Source organism: Aulonocara stuartgranti, assembly GCF_965226115.1.
Source record: "Aulonocara stuartgranti genome assembly, chromosome: 8".
In the NCBI taxonomy this organism is placed as follows: domain Eukaryota; kingdom Metazoa; phylum Chordata; class Actinopteri; order Cichliformes; family Cichlidae; genus Aulonocara; species Aulonocara stuartgranti.
In genome coordinates this window covers 19,218,485-19,237,279 of record NC_138959.1, presented here as the reverse complement: position 1 = coordinate 19,237,279, position 18,795 = coordinate 19,218,485, and the positions used below count along the sequence as shown (strand labels likewise).

Genomic DNA, 18,795 nt, shown 5'->3' with positions numbered 1-18,795 from the left:
TGCCAAAAAACACAACTCTCTGGCATGAGTCTGGGTCCCATACACAGAAAAAGGGGGGAAACAGCAACCGAGGCAAAAACAGATGACACTCAGATGTTTTTCTTTCTTCTACTATGTTTTTTTAAAGACATTTGGAAATTCTGCTTAAAATTCAAGTAAGATGAGGTTTATCTGTGTCCACTCTTCAGCCCTCTGCTAAAACACAACAGCTCTGTGATGGTCTGGAGACTGCGTTTGAATAGGAAGAGTCCCTGTTATTAATGCCTGGAGCTGGGTGTAGCCTGCTGCTGCTGCTGGAGCACAAATATGCAATAACAAAGCCAGTGGACGCACGCTCGGAGAGCCATCAGGCTGGCCTCCGTCACAGCATTATCTCATCATACATTAATAAAAACCACATCGGTTGAAGCACACGGACATACAAGTCTGCTGATTTATTCATGGCATCCATATGTATATACTCACATGAATTCAAACAGCCAGTGCCCAGGTATTCAAGTATCTAATTATTTTGGCGCACTTGGAGCCAATTCTCAGGGAAGGCTGGGATAACACTTCCCAAATGCCCTATAAAGCCTCTTTTTCACATATTCACTCTTCTTCTATGCAGCCTGGAAGTTTTTTTATGTGTTTGTAACATGGTGCAAACTGCCTTTCCCACACAAGCTAACGTCAAACAGACGCTAACCAACCTCCCACTAAATAGCTCACATCATCAGATCAGAGAGAGAGAGAGGAAAAAAAGTCGTTTTCATTGGCTCAATTATGTTCGAAGCATGTTGTTGCACAGATGTTTTTCTACTTGACTGTCACGGCTAACCTTTAGGAAAGCGGTCTAAAGAGGACCTGGAGCAGCAGAGCCCACTAAGGACACCCATATGAGCCGACTTTCCACTGCAGTGATTTCATCGGTAATGAGGCACTATAAGCTGCAGATGTTGTGTCAAACTCTCAGGCAGGAACCATGGCAACAGGATGAACACACACAGAGGGCCTTGCCCAAGGTGATCCAAACACTCCTGCATGTGCTGAGTGGGAGCCAAACTAGCTGATGTCTCTCAGGCATTGTTAATACTATAGCATAACTAAAGACGTAAGGCAGCTCTGGCTGTTTTACTTTATATATTAGAAACATATTTAGTTGTAACCATGCGAGCCTGGGGGATGTAAAGAACGACTTCTTTTAATTTGTGAGTTTAAACTTCAGCTTCAATGACTTTATGGGACCTCCAAAAAAACCAGCAGGACTTAAACAATTCAAAGCAATATTTCAAGATGATCGAACACAGTTCACTGCAGTTCCAAGTTTTTAAAACGATACATTAAAAGATAAAAGAGAGAGAGAGACTGCAAAAGTGGGTCCGGTATGTGAAAAAGAGACCATTTTAACACAGTAAAGAACAGCAAAGACAGGAGAACAGTGCCGAGCAGCTCAACTTGTAAGAGAAAAATCACTGTGCACGAAAAAAAACTGTTTATTAACTACAAAACAAACACTCAGTCCGATGTGTCACTAAAACCCTTTTCAGACATGCACTCATGAGCAGGCCTGCTTTCAGTCTGACTCAGCACCCTGATCACTTTTTCACAGCAGCAAACTCACTAATTTGGACCTAACAACCTTGATCACTCACTAAAGTCTTATGAATTTACATTGCAAGTTGCTCAGCTCACTGCAATGCTTTTGACACCAACAGCATGTGCTTAAGAACGTTTTTTTTCTTCCATTTAAAATAAGATTAAAAACACTCCTCCATGATGCTTTTTCCCCCCCATTCCTAATTCAGAAGAGTGATTGCTCTCGGAGTGGGCGTGATAGGGGTGGGAGGATTTTGTTATCATTTGCTGCAGCGCGTGCTGACTCAGAAACCCTGCTCTGGGTGACAGCAGGTAAGACGACTAAACGTTAGGGAAGTGTGGAGCGTACAGTGGCTCTCTGCGTCACTGTAAAGCCGTTAGGAGCATTAACAATGACCCGTGTTTGACTGACAGGATGTCGTGCATTTAATGTCTGAAAAGGGCTTTTCTGTTTGGTCACCAACTTAATGAAAAAAAATAACCAAGATGGATTAAAACAAGTCCTTCCAAAGAGATTAAAAACAGGGGACACACTCATCTGTGATCCCAGAAATGTCTGCCTCTTTGAATAAATCTCCAGTTCCTTTATCACTTTTCTATTTATTTCTCTCCTTTGGTTCTGTCTACTATTTTCTGTAGTCACGCCTCGTTTTCTTCTTCTTCCAGAGTGACTTAAGTGATGTAGATGCGGTGGAAGTCGTTGGCTCCGAACGCACAGTTGCACTTGGGGCACTTCCTCTGTCGGGTGTCGTAACGCATCTTCAGACATTCGTAGCAGAAAACGTGGAAACACTTGGTGAGCACCGTCTCCTTGTCTCGGGTGTTACAACAGGGGCAACGCAGCTTGGCCTGAAAACAGACAAACACACATGTGTATGGGCCATATGTGAGCTCAGTCATTACCTAATTTTCCTGAGTAATATAACTACTACTCAAGGGTATAACAAACAAGTTTCATGTCCCTGAAGCGCAGACAAATCACTGAATGGCCCGTGCTCACAACTGAAACACAGCCAGTAAAGCAAATTCCAAAGCCGGAGCATTTGCATTAATTTTACTAGACAGTTATGTTTTATGTAGCTATCCAACTTCAGACTGTGCCTGGGAGCTATTGGTGTGTTTGTGTTCTCTGCACACAGCCTCCTCTTTCTCACCTTGTACTGATTGATCTCCTCCTGCAGAATCTCGTCTGCATCCGAGTACATCTCCACCTTCTTCTGTTTCTCCAGCTTCCTTCTGAGCCTGGACAGATCCTCCTGTAAGGACAGAATCCCCAAGATGTTAGACCTGCATCCTCCAATCAGAGCTTTAGATTTGGAGTGACACTCGCAGTGCATGCATACCTGTGCTCGCTTCAGGTTGCTGCTCTCCCTCTCCCGGGCAGTGCGGTTCTCAGCCACAGAGACTTGGATCTCCTTCAGCTTGGCCTGCGTGTGCTCCAGCTGCACCTTCAGGTCCTCTGCCAGCTGTGCGGCCTCCACTGCCTGCAGCGAGGAAGGAAACAGGCGCACTCAATAAAAACACCTAACGATGACAACTTTTGTTTTGGGACTCATTTTAATGTTATTGGTGACTGTTCTTATTTGTGGGCAAAAAAATAAAAAAATTAAAAAATAAATAAAAATCCTTATATGTGACAAGATGACCTCAATAACTTTGTCTCAGTGTCTGCAGTGTTTCCCATCAATTACCAGAAACATCGAAACCAAAACTACTTGAGAAAAAAAAAAGGCAAATGTGGCCACAGGGACAAATTCTGGGTCTAATATTTGAACTTTTTACATGCTTAAATGCTTAAATGACAATGAGAGCCTGTGCTTTTGGCCTGCAGCCCCAGTGTTAGTGTGGAGTGATTACACTGGCTTGTTTTGGGTCAACATAAACAGGGGTCTTCTAAAGTGGATTCTCTATATAAAACATCCTTCTGATTGATGGTCCTCCTCACCTTCCTCTTGTTCAGCTCTAGTGCTTGTGTTCTGACAGCCAGTTCCTTTTCCAGAGCTGCCAGGGTGCTCTGTAGGACTCCCTCTTTTTCTTCCAATTTCTGCACAACCAGCAGCTGGGCATCCACCTAAAAGAGGGAGCAAAAAGTAGCCAGCGAGTGCTTCACTGCCCTGACCCAATTTTTTATTTTTTAAACACACAAGTGCTGCCTTGTCAGGTTAAAGTTGTACCTCACCTGGGTTTTGAAAGCAAGAACTTGGTCAGCCAGCTCCTCCTTCTCCTCTTTCAGCAGCTTGTAGATCTGGTTAGATTTAATTCGCTCGCTCATTAGCTTAAAATTGGCATCGTCCTTCTCGCGCAACTGCTGCAACAGCCGGCTGTTCTGCTCCTGCATGTCTTCAAAGGCCTGGCCTGTTACATCCATCTCACTCAACAGGGCTTCCTCCTCCTGAAAAACACATGCGTCAGATATTAAAAACAGTGAAAAGAGTGACAGTCAGCTGTGCTGCTTCTGCCCTCCAGTTTATGAAACAGGCGGGGCTCGATTTCAACAGCAGTTTTCAGTCTTTAAGATAAGAATGTGACGAGGACACGCAGGTTTGACCTCCAAAAGTACCACTTCTAAATAACTGTAAAAGAATCACAAGGATTTAATTTTCCAAACTACTTTCTTACGACTCAAAGACATAAACAGAGACTCTTTTCTTTTTTCCCCCCAGTTCTGAAAACCTGTGCATCCTTGATCAATGTGCCATCAAGAATGAGCAACTTGCTGAGCTCTTTTCATTTGGGGATGCCATCCTATCTTACATTAAACTTATAGTCACCCATCACTAGTTCATGATATCAAACTAGCACAGAATTTGGACATCCAACTCATTTTACATGGCCTACCACACACAACCTGTTTTGATCTGAAGTCGAATGAATCAAACTCCACTTTCTGTCAGTGTAAAGACATTTACCTACACAGTTAACCCTTGAGATGTCTTAATATAAGAAAAAGTGCAATTTCTATAGATGGTGAAAAACAGAAACCTTTCTGTCTTTTAGCTGTTTATCTGTTACTACATTGCTACTGTATGAATGGCTGAGGGTAGGTCTTGATTAATAGGAAAAGCTGTAAAAAATTAAGAAAACCGTTAAAATTCCAAAAATGTATTTTCCAATACTTTCCAGGGGCTGGACTGGAGTCGTTGCCGGGCCGATTCTGGCCCCCGGGCCTCGTTTTTGACAGCCCCTGGTCTACAGCTCGGAAATGCTTCCCTTGTCGCCTTATTAATTTTCACTAAAAGCAGTTGTTAGGCTGTATTTTGATTTTATGATTGTATAATATACTCTAGAGAACAACTCATTTCATAAAGCTTTTACTAACATTATGACAAGCTCCAGCACTAAAACAAAGTTGTTTTTGGGATAAAGATGGCTTTTCCCCAGCATTAGCAGTGCTGCTCAACAGCTGTTCAACACTACTGACAAAAGAGAAGCATTTAGTTAAATGCATAAGTTATGCATCAAAAAAATAAAGGGGGGAAAAGCCTTATACTTGTACACAATTATCTGCTTCTTCTCTTGAGACTATGTTGCACATTAAGATCAATTAGCTGAATTTTCATGTAGGTGGTGTTTGCAGCTCAGTGGGCAAAAAGCAGAAGTTTGACACAGTACACTGGACTAAGAGCCACGATTTTGTGCCACTCTCCCTCTCTTTTTAATGAGTCAGTCAGTTCTGAATTGAATCAAGATACTGCCAAAGATTCCCACCCTACTATTCAAGACTGCGGACGTCTCAATACAGACACACCTGGTTTGTTTTTAGGTAAAAAATTAGCTTTGCTTTATTTGTAAATTTTGGTTCAAGCTGTTTTTTTTTTATGAACCAGCTAGGGCCTATAAACAAAAGTCAGATGAACTCATAAGTAGCCTGTTTATTGGATAGTTTTGGCAGTTAAATTCTGGCAGCCGAGGACTGAGGGGAACAAATCAAACACATCTGACACCACTGGAGTTTTAGTTGCTGCGCTTTAACTTTATACCAGATATTAAGGCAAAAGTGAAAAGCTGAATAAATATTTCACTGCAGGCTGTGTTTTACCTCCTGTTAATTATGTTCTGCAAGACCTCCCAAGCATGAGGACATACAGACCATCAGAGCTCAACATCTGTTTTCTTAATGTTCAGTTATTTGCACCAGAATTCACCATTTCTTGGCTGACATAGGTGAAGATAGTGATTAACATTTATTCATAAACCTCTCCTACTCTCAGCAAAATTAATATCATGACAAGAAAAAGAAAAAAAGCATCCCATTATCTAATATGGGTGTAGCCACCATCTATGCAGAATAACAGTGACATGACTTGAACAGCGTTTAACCCAAGGCTGATAAAGATTTGAATGTCATGAGTATCTGCCCTCTTATTTTCTGCATTTTCTTACAAATGAAATTCCTTAAGTGTTTCAACATTTGCATGACAGCACAGCCAAGTGAGTGAGCTCAGAGTGCTTTGCATACTGAAAATATATCACATTGGATCAACCCAAAAAAAAAATAATAATAATATGTCCCCACCCAAAATGAATTCTCACACTCTGGTCTAAAACTGTTCCCCTTAAACTGTCAGGATAATCGTGGCACAGTGTTGCTGCGAGACAAGAGGGTGAATATTTCTGCTAGATAGCATAAAGTTTAAGTTGCTTTTCAAAGTGACCAGAACATCAGTGGCATAGCAGCTCACCTGGCTCACAATTCACCGGTTAGTATAAAGTGTTGAGTACAAAAAGAAAGTGATAAGACTTTATTGCACAAACAGCCATATCCAGGACACAATAACCTTGCTCTATTAAAGCATTTAAGTTCAGGAGTCTGGTGACCACATGATCATTAGTAACCATAGCCACATAAAGCATGCACATGCACATGCCCAAGCGCTGACCATACTACTTATGTTAACACAATGGTGATAGGAAGGCACAAAACATCATGGGAGTCAGCCAGCAGGACCAAGGTCATGATCATCACCATACAACACAGGATATTGTATATTTAGTGATCTTTCAAGCTATTTCAGGAAATTCACTCTTTATCAATGTGTGCATGCAAAATGTATCAACATCGAGATTTTGTTCGGAAAACATTCGATTCAGTCAACATCCAGTGAGAATCTGATGAAGTTGTAAGCAGTGTGCCTGAAGGCTTTGCTAAAAACAACAATTATGACCCTGATCCTGATCATTAGTAAAATTAGAGTGAAGAGCAACCAACACTCTAAGAATAACAATTCTTGTGAAATATGGACAGACTAATCATGACATAAGCTTATGTTATGCAAAATGAACAACAAATTTAGACTGTATTGTGCAAGAAAACCTTTGCACATTTACGACGAAGAGGAAGAAAGAGAGAAATGACGGTGCTAAAAAAAAAGAAAATCTGTTTATCTTTGTTTCATTAGAAACTTTTACCATTTGGGAACTTTAACCCGCCAGCTTTCTAGTACAAAATCTGTAGTTTACATCCCAGTGAAAACACTTTGTCCTATCTCCAGTGAACCAGGTCAAAACAGACAAATACAGACAATGTGCTGACATTTCAGCATTTCAGGTGTTAAGAGAGCTGTTGGTACTCCAGCAAAGACAAATGCTTTTAAGTGCCACTAGACACGTATCTCCTAACACTGAAATTGGGAGTGCCTACTAAAAAAGGGCAAAAAAATAAAAAAGTAAAAATTGCAAAAGAAATTCAAATTTGAGCGCATGGATTATCAAAGGGCTGGTGCCAGTAACAATAATCGTGACAGCTCAAAACATTACCAGCAGGTTAGCATTAGCATACTCAGCTGATCAGAGCCAGGCCACAGCGTAAGCTTTCAGTTCCTCTTTGGTCGTCTAAGATTAGTAGAACTCCTTCCTTAGGCAAATGCAATACTCACTGCACTACTTTCAATCTTAACACCGCTGATTGTTTATATTCAACGCCGGTGGAAACCCCAAAAGCTTAAATATGGCATTTTTATAAGGTTTATGGTTCAAATATTTTATTAGGTACAAAACTCGTCACATGGAAGACAAAGAGCTTAGGACGAGCTTCTTAGGCATCACGTTTTGCCGACATTAACTTTTTATAAACTGGAAAGTAAAAGAGAAATAACGAGGAGGTAAAAACACAGGTTAAGGTGAAGTGCTCTGAGAAGATTACCACTGCACTGCACTGCACTGCACACACACACACAGACACACACACACACACACACACACACCTGTTTAGTGGCAGCGAGTTTCTTCTGCAGGTGCTCAATGGTCTCTTCTGCCACTCGTATTTTCCTGAGGGCGTCTTCATCAGCCAGTTTTTTGCTCTCCTTCCTCTCCCTCTCCTCGAGCTCTCGCACTCGCATCCTCAGCTCATCCACCTGGACCATAAGAGACAGAGAGCTTACTTTGTTTTGTTAAATATCTAACCTACCAGTTGCTCTAAAAAGCAAGTGAAAGAGTACAAATGGAAAGGAAAAACAAAACAAACCTCAGCTTTAGATTTGCGTTCGGCCGCCATCAGCTGCACTTTATCTCTTTGCTCCTTTGGCGCTGACTTATACATGTCCAGCAGAAGTTTCATCTCTTTCTGGGACTCTTGGGCTTTCCTGATTGATTAGAGATTACATTAAAATAAACAGTCATGGCATTTTAATTAGCAGAGTGCTTCTAATTATGAAAACAAAACACTGGCAGACTTTGCAGTTCTTAGAGTAACACTATGACTAGACTTCCTACAATCTGCAAGATTTCCTATTTGTTTTATAATAAAGATAATTTGAAAATATTCATCATGAGAGTAACAACATTTTAGGAAATGTGTGTTTATCGCATTTAGTTACTACATATGAATGTGGAGTTAAATAGAGGGCAGTGTACTTGAGTTCTACTCTGAGCATCTTCAGTGTGTCTGAGTCTTTCCTCTTCAGCTCGTCGCTGCGCTGCCTCTCCCTCTCCCGCTCCCTCTCTCGTTCTCGCTCGGCCTCCCTCTCCCTCTCCCGCTCCCTCTCTCGGGCTCGCTGTCTCTCCAGCTCCCTCCTCCTCTCCTCTTCTTCCTCCTGGTCTTCATCCTCCTCCTTTTTCACGTCAATGCTGTCGCTCGTCGTCTCCTCCAAAATCAGAACTCCAGTGTCGCCACTCTGACAGCGTAACTGTTGATGGCACAACGGTTTTACTGAGAATCATCATCAGACAACTCAGAACAGACACCTCAATTAGATAATGTAAGCGCATGTTAGTAAATGACGTAACCTACCTTGTTGATCTCCAGCTGCGTTTCCCGCAATTTCCTCTTGTAGCGTTGCACGTCGCCTTTCAACTGCAGGTTGTGGTTCTGGAGGCTGCTGATCAAATGTCGCATCTCCCTGTTGATCGGTCCTGAGAAAAAGATGAAAGCCCGACAGTCAGTGGGTGTTTTTGAGTTTGACTCATTCAGCACTCTCAGCTAGCATCACCAAGCTGTAAATGATGAGTTTAATCACATAGTGCACAGAACTGACAGCTTGATACGGATGATATGCAATATTCTCTGCAGAGCTGAGAGAGGATTAGTTTGCTGACTGATATCTTCCTTAATATCCACTCGAGTACCACCCACAAAATATGGTACATTTCTTTCTTCTACTGAGCTTTGAAGCACATTAAAAAATATAACAAATACAGTTTCATTCTCGACAGACGAATATACACGCAAAACAATGTCCCTGACTGAAGTGTGAGAGTGTTTTGAAAAGGTACCTGCTTGCTCGTTGGCTGCCAGGTTCTGCTCAAATTCAATACGCAGCATCTCATATTCTTTGCGCACCTGGGCCAGAGTATCTTCCAGCTGGATGACCTCAGTCCGCAGCTTCTTCTGAAGAGACAGCTCATCACTCTGAAAGGTTAAAAACAGTGAGACATTATTCTCCATGTTTCTGAGTGTTAACAACAACTAGTGCTGTCAGCGTTAATCTCGTCTAAGTGACGTTAACGCCATAACTGCATTAACGCAGCAAATGTCTGTTAACGAGTCACCGCGGATCGACCCGCGGTGAGTTGACCACGCATTAGCGTGGTTAACTCGTTAATGGAGATTTGCCGGATTAATGCGGTTATGGCGTTAACGTCATTTTAATGAGATTAACGCTGACAGCACTAATAACAACACATACAAGTTTAAACTGTAAAAAATATACTGCAATGCACTGCAAGCTTAGGCTGAAGGAGCTGCTCCGGAGTCTCATCTTTTCTCTGAATCATATTAATGTTGACACAAACACACAAAGAAATGCTCTGAGAGTCACCTCCATGTGCTCAATCTGTCGGAGATGGGCGTTCTTCGCCGTGAGCAGGAGAGCCCGTGCCTCATCCAGCTGGGTTTTCACTCCTAGAGACTCGTTGTACAGGAGGGAGAACTGAGACTGCAGACATTTGTACTCTAACGTTTCCTTCACAACCTCCTCTGGAATATTACGCAGGTCCATCTGAAAAGCCCAGATGTGGAGTGAGATGACATGCAGGGCTAAACCATGAAAATCATTCAAATAAAGAAGGAAAATGAAATTAGCCTCCCGTCTCACAGGTATGCAGATTCAAATACATTTACCTTGAGCTTCTCACTCTCCCTCACAGCCTCCTGGAGCTCCACCTGTAGTTTTTCTAATTCTGCCATGCGACTATTTGCCAGCTCCTGGTTGTGCTCCAGCTCTGCATTGAGACTCTCAAACTATTAAAAAAAGGGAAAAGAAGACCACATTGTAAAAGAAATGTGGACTTTTGGAGGCAAGTTGCATATAAAAACGTGTTACACAACACTAAGTAAAGATTTAAACATGTACTTTCGTCTAACCTTTTGAATGTTCAGTGTAATCTGGCCTCCAGCCAGCCCACCTGAGCTGCCAGTGCTGCTGTATCCTGACTTGAGCTGCAGACAGAAAACACAGAAAATGTGTCAGGAAGTAACAACATAAAGTAAATGATTGTTATTGTGTGCGTTTAAAAAAAAAGAAGAAAAAAGTGTCACATCTGCACATGCAGTTATGGACAAACAAGCTATTTTAACTAAAAACACTTGTGTGCATATCCACATAGTTTGCATCAAAGTCTTACAGTGTACATTTAAAAGGAAAAAAGAAAAAGACAAACAAATCTTGCCGACCCGGGCTAGAGATCAAATCCATGAAGCAAGATTGGAAGTTTGGGGTTAGAGCTACTTTAACTCACAAAGGGAGAAATATTTAGTTTGAAGAAACATCTGCTGAGGTGACTTCAGCAGGTCCCTGCACTTTCTAACTAAAACTGATGATTTGCATAGTGATGGAAATTCACAAATTAGACCTGCAATCAGCCTACAGAGAGAAAAAAAAATCTGTGGTGTTAGATGATCCAGCAGGATACATTTGTCAAACTTCAAAGTAAAGCTTACTACAAAAAAGGGCAGTCTGCCTTTCAAAACAACCACTCTGAACTTAGATCTTAATCCAATCCACCTCAAGTGCACACCAGACTTTCTAAGAATATGCCAGACCTGAAGCAGCTCTGTAAGGAAGCATGGACTAACAACCAGCCAAAATAAACTAATTCCAATTTGCACTATGATGAAAATATGTAAGTAATGTGTTCAACAAAGACTCAAAAGAATACATTTGGCTTATTAGTTAAAGCAGATTGTGTTTGTCTGTACTTGTGAACAAAAGCATACAACTCTACTCTGTAATTCTTCTGACATCCAATTTTCATGATCAGAAAACTGCTGTGCTTCTACTGATGCACAGCCCACCTTTGAGCTGTGCACCAGTAGAAGCAGCTGTTTTGACATGCATTGATGCTTAGAGCCTTATCAACGTCAACTCATGTATTAGAGGGAAAACGACAGAGCCTACGCCTAGTGGAAAGATTTAAAAATAAATATGCACACTATAAAAAGAAAAAGAAAAAAAAAAGGGGGCTGATGCAAAAGTTGCAAAGGGACATTAAACAAACACACCTGCTCCATGGCCTCTGCTAGGTGTTTGTTAAGCTTTTGTTCCCTATTGCGCAGTTTCTCAATGTCCCACTGCAGGTCCTCCACCGTTGTCTCCATCTCAGTCACCTTGGTCTCTGAGCTGGTCACCTTGTCCACGAGCTCATTATACTGCAGGAGAGTGGGACATGTGAATAGTTGCTGCATCACTAGTTTTCCTCATTCATTCACCCTGAAACACTCGAAATAACTACACTTGCAAACAGTCAACGTGTATGGTGAGTCACTTAAACAATACTAAGGACTTTGTACCTCCATGGACATCTTATGGTGTCTTCCCTGCAGGAGAGTGGCTAAGTCTCGCAGTCGAGTGTTCTCGTCCAGCAGAGTGCAGTTCAGATTGATGATGTCAGACTGGCTGTCATCTTCAAATCCTGCCAAACCAAACCAAAAAAAACCAAAACCCCCAATACTGTCATTCTAATTTGGCCAAACTAACAAGTATCAAAGGAAGCACTCCAACAACTCAGTTATGATGCATTAAACTCAAAAATCTAGTAATTAGTTTAATGTAAATGATGTAAGATACAGTGCTCAGAGGTTTACTTACACTCATGCACATGAATGTCAGGGTAATTTGGACTTGATTTATTTGAACTGTTCTTTTTTTCAGGATAGAGGGATTTTGAATTTATTTTTGATTTTTTCAAAACCACACAGGGTCAAACGTATCCATATCCAAACACACACACGCCCACTAATATTTGATCAAACATCCCTTAGCAAATTGCTCCCCAATCAAATGTTTTTCATATCCATCAACATGCTTCTTGCTGAATATTTTACCACTCCTCTTAGCAGAATTGTTACGTTTAAATTGGTTGGTTTCCAGGCACAGATTGGGCTTTTTAACATGGTCCACAAATTCTCAACTGGGGTAAGAGCGATGCTTTGGAAAGGCCATTCCAGCAGCTTAACATTAGCCTGCTTTATCCTTTTCAAAACCATTTTGGATGTGTTTGGCATCAGTGTCCCAATGGAACACCTGTGTCACACTGTCAAACTTTGTGTGTGATTTGAGATGAAATTTGAAGAATTTGGAGGTAGTCCTCTTCCGCCGTCATTATTCCATCCACTTTGTGCAATGTACAAGCACCACAGGCAGCAAAACAGCCCCAAAGCATGACCATGTTTGACAACTCAACTCTTAGATTTGAAAGCCTCATCTCTACTACTCCAAACATACCTCCTTTCATTGTGTCCAAACGGCTCAAAGAGGTTTCAACTCTCATCCGAGAAGCTTCTTCACTTCTAAGAGCAACTGGTGGAGAGTCCCAGATTTTTAAGCCCCATTTGTCACGCCTTCAAGAAACTTAAAGTCCAGACACTTTTCTTTCCAAGCTCCTTAGACTACAATGACCTGGATGACTGAGAGCCTTCTACAACACACTTTTCTCCTGAAGGTATTTGGCTTGTGAAATTTGGGCTGATCCAAATTTCATTTGAGCCTGAAGGTGTCAACTTCGGTTCAGAGACTTCCTTCTTGGTCGGCGCCCTCTCAGTCCATGGCGATGTGAAACTCCCTTCACTCTGGCCATTGATCCTGGTGTTTCAGCAGCTTCCAGTTCCTGGGATGTTCCTGAACATCCTAACCAACATCCTCTCATCTGAGAGTGAAAATTTGGGTCTTCTTACAATATTTTGCAAATTTGTGACACATCTGAATAATTTGTATTTATGCACATTTGTTTAAGTTCTTCACAAATAACTGCAGGAGACATTCCCAGCTTTTGTAAATACAGTTCTCCTTCACAGATCTTCACTGAGTTCTTTGGACTTTCCTATTTTTCTGAGTATTGGTAGTCCACAGAGTGCTGTCAAACAAATATTTTTTATGCTGACAGAGAGAAACCACTAGTTGTAGTCCATCATGATCACAAAGAGAAGTTAACAAACCTGAACCATGTCAAGTTAAAAGAAACTGTAGAACCTTCAACATATTTACAGATTTAAATGAGTTCATGTATATATTTGATTCTGTATAAATTAATTTAACCCTGTGTAAATTAGAAAAAATCCAAATGAAATTCAAACTTGTGCACCTAATTTTTGACTTTTAAATGTCACTGAAGATTAAAAAAAAATGGAAAAAGAACAGTTCAAAGAAATCACTATGATGAACGTATGTAAACTTCTGACTATAACTGTACATTTAAGTGTCAATAACAAACATTTCTCCACAGTTACCTGCAGCTTGGACCACCTTGCACATGTCACTGATGTGACTGTGCAGCCTATCAAAGACGCAGACCAAGCAGGCGATGGCTTCTTTGCTGAATTGCATGCGGTCCTGGAGGTGCAGAGTTAGTTCCTCCTCACTGCTCTGCTCCAGAGTCGACAAGAAACCCTTGGCATTTTCACTCAGGGGAGGAGGTGGTGGTGATGTATCTGCACATATGTAAAAATGATAAAGTCAGCAAGTAACAATTTGATAGAATTCTTAAATATAAATTTAAAAAAAAATTACAATTAAAACAGTAATCTATTGCTGGCACAGTCCAATGTGGTAAAGTCTGGTATAAACAAGTATTTTCCGAGTAATTTGTTATTTAAATACAAAGCAAAGAAAAAAGAAATCTGCCAAATACAGACTGTGTAGATTGGGACTAAAGTCTTGATAATACTCTAGATTTCTGCAGTTTGTAGCCAGCAGTACATGCTAACAGATGGAAGAAATACTGCAACAGTTGCCTTCTTTAGCCCACTATCATTCCCTTTTGCCTCACTATAATTCAGGGGTCAGCAACCCTGGGCATGCTTGCAACAGCTGGCACGCGAAGGGTTAACTGATGGCACGACCATAGCTGGACTGGCCATCGGCCGTTGGTGATTTTTCGTTTTTATGGGCCGAAGATTTTTTTTTTATTTTCTTTTTTAGTAACGGTAATAAACAATGAGAGGTGGTGGACTGGTCAGGTGCTGGCCGATGTGTAAAAATAACTCCGTTGTTTGGTGGTGGCAATGGCGGAGATTCCACAGAGGCCAGCAGGTGGATGAGGGAAAGGGGAGGCAGGAGGAGAGACCCGAGGCGGGCGCCGAGTGTCAGGTGAACTGAACTTAAGGTAAGAAGTTATGACCTGCAGTCTATCTGGGTCAGATATAAACCAAGTTTAGGTGGAGTTTATTTTCGTTGTGCTGACTTTTTACAGTCAGTTACAATAACTCGTACGATGTTACTGATAGTGAACTTTATTTTTATTCATAAGGTACGTTAGTAGAGTTGCCAACCGTCCCGCAAAAAATGGAATCGTCCCACATTCAGAGAAAATATTACGCGTTTCGTATTGAGCCAAAAAGGAACACAGTTTGTCCCGTACTTCAGCTAGAATGAAACAAAGACACAAAGCTGGATTTATTCTGTCTTTATGCTGCACAGCTGCCTCTTCTCCTCTCATTCTCTCCCCCTCCCTCTCCTGTTGTTACTTCAATCATGAAACTGATCAATGATCAGCTGATCGGCTTTTCTCTCTTGTTTGTTTATCTCCTACTTTGCACCAGAAAGAAGAAACCAGCGGATGTCGCACTAAACAACAGCAGCACGTTTAAGCTTGATCAGCTGTTGTTTAAATTTATTTAATATTAATTTATTTGTAATTAATTTTTTGTCCCAGTCCAGCCCTGGGCAAGACACGTAGTGAATTAATCTGAGAAGGTGCATTAAAACATAAATAGCCAGGCCAGCAGTGCACATCGCAAATCAGCTCGCATAGACACATTAGTCGTGCCGCTTCTTAATGAGAGTATCTTAGCCAACAACCCCAACTACCAGATTCAACTTGTAATTGGCTAAAAATCACTTAGCCTACCGGTGAGAGGGATGTTGCTAGCTGGCAGTTTTTTCAAGCGATGTTGAAATTTCCACATTCCAACACTTCAAATGCTTCAGGAGCTTTCCGCTCAGCGCAGCATCAGCACCACGGAAATACACAGATACATCCGTAGGCTCGAGACAGAATTCACAATGTGTTTTTAGGACTTTCAGGTGTATGGACCAATGTTTTCTTTTCTGATCAAACCAGAAAGGTTTAATGAGCAGCTGGATTTGTCTCGCATTAACTGGCTGGACACAGAGGACATCAAAATGCAGCTGATTGAACTGAAAAGCTCGACTCTGTGGGGGGGTCAAAGTTTGCAGAACTACAAACGCAGTTGGAATCCATAGCTGTGCATGTTCATGGAGCTTGCATTTTCACCTGCTGGACATCACTACCTGACAATTTTAACTGTCTTCAGAACATTGCAGAGGCCTTATTGACAGTATTTGGCTCTACATGTCTGTGTGAGCAGATTTTCTCTCACATGAAGAGTGTCCTCAGGTAGCCGTCTGAATTCTGGACACTCGGAGACCTGTGTCTCTGAGTGGGAGACCAGAGATCACATTAACATGCGTATCTCTGTATTAACAAACATGCCACATTGGCCCAGTTTATTATTTCTTATCATTGTTGTGAGGAGACCATAAATAGCACTTGCGTTTTCTGTTGTACAGTTCATTTGCTGTTATGGAGTTTTTGTTATGGATAAAAAGTGTCTTTTTTTGTTTCAAAATAGCTGATAACTATTTACTGATAGCTGCCAACATCTGCAAACAAATACACACTACATAGAACAACTTTATACAATTGTAACTGTTCATATAGAGCGTTATTAAATTTATTGCTAATGCAATTATATGGCACACTGACTTCTGAGGAAACTAGATGGCACTCATCAGAAAGGTTGCCTACCCCTGCTATAATTTAATACGCATCTTGAATAATGGTCAACACACAATAAACAAGAATATCCTTAAATTACAAGGCCTGAAGTTCAGTCTTGTTGCATAAAATTAGCTATCAATATAAATAGTAGTGACTCAGACTGATGTAACTTCATGAGTAATGAAAGTCATAAAGATGCACTAAGTTAAATTGAGAATGAATGAATAAAGCAGATTACAATAGTCTATGACAGACGATTTGTCATAAAAAAAAAAAAAAATTCTAACCTGTTTTTGTATCCGATTGCGGCTCTGTTGGTGTCAGTAAATCGTCTCCAGTGGGAGGAGGGGGCTGCTGCTGCTCCTCTTCCTGACACTCCTCTTGTTGCTGCTCTGGCCGCTCACCCTCGTTCTGGGCCTCTGGCACAGGAGGGGGAGGCACGCCAGAAGGCAAAGCCAGGTTGACACCATCTTCCTCCATTGGTGTTTGATCGGGGATGGTTGCTGAGGGTGGGGCGGGGGTAGAAACAACTGGAGGATCTGGCTCAATACGTTTGCGCAGAATGCGCACGTTTTCTTCCAACTGCAAGTCAGATAGACATAGAAAAAGGTGTTAATTCTCTTTACAAGTTATTACCATGAGTTTAAGCCTTAGTACAGCTAAGTATATGTATAGCGACACTGCTTTGTGATCCTTCGATGTAAGCTCTTCCTATCATTGTGACGCAGAATTCACCAAGCGTTGGATTGTTCACGTACCAATAGGGAACGTGAGCTGGGATTAGACCACCTGATGATGTGTTGTTGCAATAGTAATCCTGCTCAGTACAAGAGGAACCGCAGGTTCAGACATTTGGTGTCTAGTGCTTGGCTGAGGAGCCAAAGGTGCAAAGCTACCATCTGTGGGATTATGACTGAACAGCCCGCCGGTGTAGGAGAGCTGTTTGTGACTGAACTGGGGGACGGCCGAACAACAGTCGCCCCTCTCCAATTATGCACCCATGTTTGTGGAGAACGTGTTGCTAAATAACTTCTAAACATCCTGATAACCAACCAATACCTGTCACTATGTGTACAATCAGGTTAAGGCAGACAGGTGGAAAACATGTACAGGATACATAGGACGTGGAGCCTGGACCTATGTATATAACAACTATCCTCCTAGACATGCTGATCAATCTGGATGAAACCTACTATATAACCTGCCTAAGGTACCATGATTATCTATAACACCTATATAGCTTTTGGGAGTTATTTTTATAACACTCAGATCCTTACAAATTACAAAAAGATGACAATCCATCAGATGGAAGAGCTGGGAAATGCTTTCTTAATTTATACATGCACATGTGCCTGCTATAATTGGTAACAGGAAAAAACATTAAGATCTGCAATTACCAGATATAAGCCAAATTGGTTTGCCTCACACAAATGCAAGCGTGCTAAAAAAACATATTCATCTGACCGCTGCGTTTAAATGAGGTTTTTATAAAATGTGCCAGTTCTTAAATCAGGTTAGAGTGGAAACTAAAATTCAAGAATGGATTCTAACAATATAATGAAATGCACAGAATTACTTGTGACCAGTAGCGATTAACAATCAGCAAGGTAGTGTCATCAGTGGCTTGTCTCTTCTCCAGCTTCTCAATTTTCTCTCTCAGCTCATCCTCCATTGCCTGTCTCTGCTCCAAGCGTTCACATAGCTTCTTATTCTTGAACTGGAGAACCTTCATGTCCATTTCCTCCTGAATTAACAAACACATACAAACAGAGAAACAAAATAATGAGTGTTAGGGATTGTAGATGTTGTCTGGCAAAAATAGATGACAGATTGTGCCTTGAGAGTGTGAGGACCATATAACTCACCGTAGAGGAGACTCCAGCTATGCGTATTGGCTCAATTAGCGTGGTGGTGGTCTTCTCTTCTTTCTTGCTTTTCTTTTCAGGTGGGCCAGGGGGGCTGTCCCCGCCTGGGGGACGCTTTCCTCCCCCAGCACCTGACATCTTTCCTTCCCTGCATTACATCAAGCAAGGCATGAAGAATTATAATTCATTCATTTTGTGACAGCAAAGGGACGGCGTTAGCCTTAAATCAAAAATGCAATTTTAAATTTTAAAAGGTTCACTTTTCTGGTCCACTAGCATTTACATGCCGACTTATTACTGTATAAAAGGTATGCCTGCAGAATTACCAACCATCTTAATTCCATATTGCTACAAAGATTAAAGATCTTTTGCAAGCTTGCAGCTTGCTACTGCTAACCATGCTAATGCTACGCTAAGGCTAACGGACGGCGTTATTGGTTCAAGATTCCGAGGTGGTCGGGGTTTTTATTCATTATCCATCCCTACATACACAAAATGTTCTTAAACAGGCATATGTGTGTCTTTTCACAAGAGAAATGTTATCATTACAAACCTTAACAACCAGTAGCTGAAACGTAAGTCAGGACATCAGAGAAGCAACAGGAAATATGCGGCTAACGCTTCTTCTTCGTTGGTTTTAAATGTTCCTTACAATAACGGGAGAGCATTAGCGCCGCCT

The 18,795-nt window shown here is 41.4% G+C and overlaps 1 protein-coding gene across 1 annotated transcript; it reads right to left on the bottom strand.

Moving 5' to 3' along the window:
- Positions 1-415: 415 nt before the first annotated feature.
- Positions 416-18,756, bottom strand: rnf40 (ring finger protein 40). Its single transcript, XM_082544534.1, has 20 exons — positions 18,670-18,756; positions 18,117-18,264; positions 17,828-17,995; positions 16,539-16,833; positions 13,739-13,939; positions 11,804-11,925; positions 11,516-11,662; positions 10,379-10,453; positions 10,136-10,255; positions 9,834-10,013; positions 9,289-9,424; positions 8,807-8,928; positions 8,431-8,702; positions 8,042-8,159; positions 7,782-7,931; positions 3,758-3,970; positions 3,524-3,649; positions 2,922-3,062; positions 2,733-2,834; positions 416-2,427 (listed from the first exon to the last, which is right to left on the bottom strand). The coding sequence occupies exons 2-20, from the start codon at positions 18,252-18,254 to the stop codon at positions 2,251-2,253; spliced, it is 3,003 nt and encodes a 1,000-aa protein (XP_082400660.1). The 5' UTR covers positions 18,255-18,264; positions 18,670-18,756; the 3' UTR covers positions 416-2,250.
- Between the last annotated feature and the right edge of the window lie 39 nt (positions 18,757-18,795).